A 7157-nucleotide genomic window follows, 5' to 3' on the forward strand; every position below is an offset into this window, starting at 1 on the left:
GAGTTGGAACTGACTTAATGGCACATGGTTAAAGAAACAAAAGCGAGTGAGAGGTATGTGTGCCATCTGAGAGCCTCCCTGCAGTGGAGGAGACTGACAGGTAACAGGTCTGGGAAATGGTCCAAGACAATGGTGTAGCCAGATGCTTCATTATGTCCGCAGTACAATAAAGGCCCGAGGAAATCAGTGAGTCAGATGTGGACAACAACCAGGGAGCTCAGTGCATAACTGAGAGGCTCAGAACTGGCAGGGTGCCACGTGGAAGGAGGGATTTCACAAGCCGGAGGATGATGAGATTTGTGGGTGGTCGGCATGCCCCACCTGTAGCAGCACAAGGTGGTCACACTGAGACCAGGTCAGCAGCGCTGTCAGTCGAAGCCCCAACATCTGGTGCTGCGGAGCAGGAATGTCCCAGCATTCTTGTTGGGAGCCAGGCAGGAATGCGCCCCTTGGTGCTGGTGGTTCCACAGCTCCCGGGCTGCCTCCTGCTCCTTCCATTCACCTTCCGGTGTCTGAGGACTGGCAGCACCTGCCCCCTGCACTGGGACTCTGGAGGGGAGGATCTCACTCTCTGACCCCGCCATCTGGACTCAGGACTAGTGGACTGGTGCTGTTCCACCCCCCTCTGCCCTGTCCCCTGTGCTGGGAGCCTGTGGATGGCCACTACCCAAACGAGCAACCTCACAGACTCCCACACTGGGGCCACCTCAACTTCTGCCTGCCAGCCTGCAGGACGGGCAGTGCCCCCTGCTTTGTCTAGCCACCATGCCAGGGATCCACAAAGTGGTCGTGCCCTCTCCCACACCCAATCTTGGGGTCCATGCTTGAGGTCAGCAGACTGGTGGTACACCTTCCTCCACACTGCACTCTGGCAGACTGGGAGCATGTCCTCCTGGTTAACCCCCTGTGCAGTCAGACCTGCAACCAAAAGGCATTCACACCCTGACCATCCCCAGGTTATGCAACCAGCCAGGGACCGGTGGTGTGAGTCTCAGCATCACTCAACTGGTGACTGGCAGTCAGTGCTTCCTAATCCAATGATGAGCCAGAGACTCGTGCCTACGTGCAACATCCAGCTGCAACTGCTTTCTACACCAAACAGTTCCTGAGGGCTGGCTGCTCCACACTGAAACCCCTTGATACCTTATCACCTACTGAGACACCAATTCATCCCCACACAGCAGGAGTGCCCTGCCCATCACCCCCTCACAGCAGACAGGGAGACGTCTTGCTCTGACCTCCAGAGAACTCACCAACTCCCAGCACCATGTTGAATGCCTGAGACACAGCGGACAATCATCACTTGAAGAAACAGGGTTGTTGTTGTTGTAAAGAACCATTGAGTTGATTCCAACCCATAGCGACCCTGTAAGGGTTTTCAAGGAACAGCTGGTGAGCTTGAACTGCCAACCTTGCAGTTCAAATGGCTTTGCAGTCTGACACATTAACCCACAGCACCACACCAGGACACCGTTCAAACAACTGAGCAAAATAAAGGAGTAGAAACCTGTTCTGAGGAAGAAGTGATCATAAGGCTACCTGATGAGGAATTCAAGAGACACCTATGGAACCCTAAAAGTGATCAAGGACAAGAGGCAACACACTAGATAGAATTCAGGAGAATGATACAAGAACAAAATGACAAAACAAGTAGCCAATTAGAAAATGCATAATAACAACTACAAATCCAGAAGGTTCACCATAAAGGATCTGAGCTGGGGTGGCACTGTAGGATCAGCACTGGACTTCTGACTACAAGGCTGGGGATTCAAACCCAGCAGCCGCTCCTCCCTCAGAAACCTGATACCGGGACATCACGAATCAGAACTGACTCGATGACACTTAACAACAACAAGGTGGGTAGATGTGGATGCGTGTGTGTGTCTAGAAAGGCACACATGTGTAAAAGCATGTGAAAATGTATCTTTATGCATGTATATACATGTTTATGTGTGCTATGTATTCATCCACACATACAACAAACCACACAGGGGGAAGAGCTATGGGGCTTCCTAGACTGGCTCAAGGGCCTGGGAACTGTAGTCTTTGGGGACAATCTAGTCATTTGGCATCACAGAGACCATCACTTGTCTGTCACAGCTTTGTAGAAGCAATGGTTAAGCTAGCAACTGGCTGCTAACAAAAAGGTTGTTGGTCAGAATCCATCCAATGGGCCTGCAGAAGAAAGACCCGGTGATCTGCTCCTATAAAGATTGTAGGCTACACATTAATCAATGGAACCCAATCGAGAACTCAGAAGTAAACCCATCCACCTGTGTACTGTTGATCTTTGACAAAGGACTAAAATTTATTAAGTGGGAAAGCGATAGTCTCTTCAACAAACGATGCCAGCAAAGCTGGAAATCTGTTTGCACAAGACCCATATCTCACATCATGTATAATAACAAACTCAACAAGGATGGAAGACCTAAATATAAACCTAGAACTATAAAGACCATCAATGAAAAAACAGGGACAAACTTAGTGGCTCTGATACACGACGTAAATACACTATTGGATGTGACTGAAATCACACAAATAGCAGAAGACATAATAAATGACTTTTGTTGTTGTTATTAACTGCCATCGAGTCAGTTCCTACTCATAGCAACCCTGTATAGGGTTTCCAAGGAGCGGCTGGTGAGCTTGAACCACCAAATTTGCGGTTCAAACTGACCTTGTGGTTGAGTGCTGATCCTACAGTACCACACCAGGACTCCAAACTTAGATGACTTAGACATGTATGTGCATCGAAAATTTCATCAAAAGAGAATCACAGACTGGAAAAAAGTTTGACAATCACATATCAGACAAGAGAGTACTTTCTAAAACCAATATAACACTTCAAAACCGCAACAAGAAGAAGACAAATACTCCAGTTTAAAAATGGACAGAGGACATGAACAGACACTTCACCAAAGAAGATGACCAACAACCATAGGAAGAAATGCTCATGATCACTAACCATTGTTGTTGTTGTTAAGTACCTTCAAGTGGATTCTGACCCCTAGTGACCCTGTATAGGGTTTCCAAGGAGCAGTTGGTGAGCTTGAACCACCGACCTTGCAATTCCAACAACTTTGCAATCTGACGCATTAGCCCACAGCACCCCACCAGGACTCCACTAACCATTGTTGTTGTTGTGAAGTGCTGTCAAGTCAGTTCTGACCCATAGAGACCTTGTATAGGGTTTCTGAGAAGTGGCTGGTGAGCTTGAACTGCTGACCTTACAGTTCAAACGGCTTTGCTGTCTGGCGCATGAACCCACAGCGCCACACCAGGACTCCATTAGAGAGAAGCAAATCGAAACAACAATGAGATAGCAACTTGGTTTTGTTGTTGTTAAGTCCTGAAGAGATGGTTTTGACTCATAGTGACCCTGTACAGGCTTTCTAAAGAGCAACTGGTGGGTTTGAACTGCTGACCTTACAGTTAAAAGTCCAGTGATTGTCCTAGAACAGCACACTAGGCCTCAGAGACATGATGTTAGTTCAGCACTAATAACAAAGTTTTAGAAAACAGAAAAGCAACAAATGCTGCTGTGCAGAATTTGCGATCCTCCTACAGTGCTGTTGGGACTGTAAAATGGTGCAACCTCTCTGGAAAACGGTATGGTACTTTCTTGTTGTTGTTATGTGCCGTGGAGTCGATTCTGACTCATCGCGACCCTGTACAGAGTTTCCGAGGCTGTAAATCTTTACAGCTGGTACTTTAGAACTGCTGACTGTGAGATTAGCAGCCTGATTCGTAACCACTACACTACCAGAGCTCCTTATGGTACTTTCTTAGAAGGTTGGAAATAGAAATAATGTATGGCCCAGCAATCTCTCCACTTGGTATATCTTGAAAAACTAGGAGCCGGAGTATGAAGAGATAGATGTACACCCATGTTCACTGCAGTGTTATTCACAATAGCAAAATGATTGAGACAGACTAGGTGCCCATCAGCAGAGGAATGGTTGAACACACTTTGGTATATGCACAATGGAAGATTATTCAACACTGAAGAGTAATGATGAATCTGCAAAACACACTGCATGACATGGAAGAACCTGGAGGACACTGTGCTGAGTGAAATTAGCCGGTCACAAAGGGACAGATGTTGTATGAGACACTACTGTAAAAATTCAGGAAAAGGAGTTCATTCTACAATAAATAATCAATCTATGATGGTTACCAGAGGTGGGAGACTTATTCACCAGGTAGAGTGTAGACACATGCTAACTTGGGAGATGGGGAAGGCAGTTACACAGAGGTCACAGGAGAGGAAGCCCTGCTAGCTGTGCTACTCGGTCACATGGGGTTGCTAGGAGTCTTCTCAACAACAGTGGGCTTTTGGGGTGTGTGGGGTGTGAGTAAGACCTCAGAGATAATATTGAGCCATGTCGTCACATCATATGGAGGACATGTATTCAACCTGGCCTATCACTGTAGATGCCAACCCTGATGACCTGGCTTGAAATTGTGTTTGTCAGGTTGGCTCTGTTTGCCTCCTCTTCCCAGATGGTACTGTTGGGAAAGGGGTCCCTGTGTGCAACCCCCACTTAGCCGTGGGGAGGAATGCCTCTGCTTCTTGAGGGCAGAGGATCTATCTACATAAATTGTTTGGGGATCGGTCTATTCTCCTCTACTCATTTACTTCTTTCATTATTTATTTATAGTTGTATGTTGTTAAATGCTTCCGAGTCAGTTCTGACCCATAGTGACTCTATAAGGTTTCTGAGGTGCAGCTGGTGGGTTTGAACCACCGACCCTGAAGTTCAAACTGACCTTATGGTCCAGTGCATTAGCCTGCAGTGCCACACCAAGACTCCTTATAGTAGTATGCGTGTGTGCGAAGTGTCTGAATTGTCTTCGAGTCAATTGCTGACACATAGAGACCCTGTGTAGGGTTTCCGAGGAGCAGCTGGTGAGCTTGAACCACCAACCTTGCAGTATCAAATGGCTTTGCAGTCTGGCACATGTACCCACAACGCCACACTAGGACTCCTATAGTAGTATTGTTGTTGTTGTTGTTATAATGTGCCATGGAGTCGGTTCAGACTCATAGCGACTATGTACAGAGTTTCTGAGGCTATAAATCTTTACAGGAGTAGAAAGCCTCATCTTTCTCCCATGGAACAGCTGGTAGTTTCGAACTGCTGACCCTGATGTTCGCAGCCCGATTCGTAACCATTGCGCTACCAGAGCTCCTTTAGTGTAGACTCATGAATATCTAGTTTATGCTTTGGGTTGTAATTCAATATTAATTTCTTGTATATACTTTGACTATTAGGTGATTTTTCAGTTGGTACCTATACACACACACACACGTATTTCTGATCACCACCCAAACACTCCCCTCTGATCACCACAGAACAACACATCCCTTTTTAGGAGATTTTGCGTTGTTTTCTCTCTCTTGATAATGCCTTTCTGTTCATCTCAGTCATATTTCATCCAAAGAGAAGGTCTTTGGAAGAAAAAGTTACATGGAGACTCATTCTTCAAGTCACATTTTAATCTAGCAATAACCCTGGAATTGTGTTGTTGTTGTTGTTAAGTGCCTTTGAGTAGGTCCTGACTCATAGGGACCCTGTATAGGGTTTCAGAGAAGCACCAACCTTGAGGTTCAAATCGACTTGCAGTTGAGTGTTTATCCTACAGAGCCACACCAGAGCTGATCACTACAAGTGGTTGTCAGGTGAGGAACCTGATGGGATGTCTGGTCTATAAGTCTACCTTGACAAAGGCACCACTTTCAACAGGAGTAAGAAATATGAAGAGGTGGGTAGGGAAAATTGCTCAAATCCTAAGCGTGGTTCCAGTTAACTAGGTCACAAAGATGCTTCATCAGAAAGTGCGGGAACATCCTGATGGAAAAACACCAGAGAACTAAGTGCGGAGAGATGCTGGTGTTCATGTTTGTAATGATCCAGTCGTGACATTTTGTGTTCGTTGTGACAGTGAGGATGGGGAACAGAAAGGTCCTTGATGACCAGTGTGTGGGTGGGGGGTGTATGGTGGGGGGAGAGAAGGTGTGCTGTCGATGGCTTCTAGCTGGCCTTGTTTCTGTCCATTCTCTAAGTCTGATTCTCTCGCTGATTGAAAGTTATTCAGTCATTATTTTCTTTTCTTCATAAATCAGCTAGAGTCAGAGACATGACTAAAACAGGAAGGGCTGCAGGCAATAAACTTTAAAGGAAATGGGGCAGTCTGGGATTGATTATCTGGCCTGGTTGTGGCTGAAGGCGGTGAAAACCCAGCCAGCATTAGAGGATGGGGCTCTGATTGCTTTATGGCACTCGGTGGCCAAGAAACTGATTCGAATGTCAATTCCATTCTGTGGAAAAGTATATCAACTGAAGAAAGGACTGCATTTGGAAGGTGGATGGACCGCTGAGTGGAGGAGAAAGAAAGGGGAGAAGAAGTAAGTCATCTGAAGATAACTTAAGAAGAGAACGGCAGTCTTAGTCCAAATCGTTCAGCTTCCCTGGGGCTAAAAGCAGGGGCACCGTCTGATTGTGATAAAACAAAACAGAACAACAAAACAAAATGTCTTTAAACTCTTGAAGTCACTGGGCTGCACTAAACATTTGATCCAGACTGCCAAATTACAAAGCCATGGACGTCTCAGGCTCAGCAGGTCACCTATGGAAATGCTGAAGTATTGATTGAGAAAGAGTGACAAACCCTTATTTGGAACAGAGACATAGGATTCCTCAGCCTCTGTTGATCCACCCTGATCAGCCACAGAGATCTGTGTCTCCACCTATTGAAGTTGTTTCCTCATTCCTTTTTGTTTGTTTATTTGAAAGTATCTATAGGCTTGGAATTTGATATGTGGGCGTGTTGTTGTTTCTAGGTACCATCGAGTTGGTTTCGACTCATAGCAACGCTACGCACAACAGAACGAACACTGCTGGTCATGAGCCATCCTCACAATTGTCATTGTGTTTCAGCTCATGGTTGCTGCCACGGTGTCAATCCATCTCCTTGGGGGTCTTCCTGTTTTTCACAAACCCTCCACTTTTCCAAGCATGATGTCCTTCTCCAGGGACTGGTTCTTCCTGATCACATGTCCAAAGTCTGAGAGACAAAGTCTCACCATCTTCACTTCTAAGGCGCATTCTGACTGTATTTCTTCCAAGACAGATCTGTTTGTTCTTTTGGCAGCT

The 7157-nt window shown here is 46.1% G+C and overlaps 1 protein-coding gene across 1 annotated transcript in view; it reads right to left on the reverse strand.

The window, feature by feature from the left end:
• LOC102816916 (relaxin receptor 2-like) overlaps positions 1-584 on the reverse strand; it is a 109250-nt gene extending 108666 nt beyond the window's left edge. The window contains 1 exon segment of the mRNA XM_006832035.1: positions 386-584. Coding sequence (XP_006832098.1) covers positions 386-584 — 199 coding nt within the window.
• Between the last annotated feature and the right edge of the window lie 6573 nt (positions 585-7157).

The sequence above is a fragment of the Chrysochloris asiatica genome, unplaced genomic scaffold (assembly GCF_000296735.1).
Source record: "Chrysochloris asiatica unplaced genomic scaffold, ChrAsi1.0 scaffold00005, whole genome shotgun sequence".
In the NCBI taxonomy this organism is placed as follows: Eukaryota; Metazoa; Chordata; class Mammalia; order Afrosoricida; family Chrysochloridae; genus Chrysochloris; species Chrysochloris asiatica.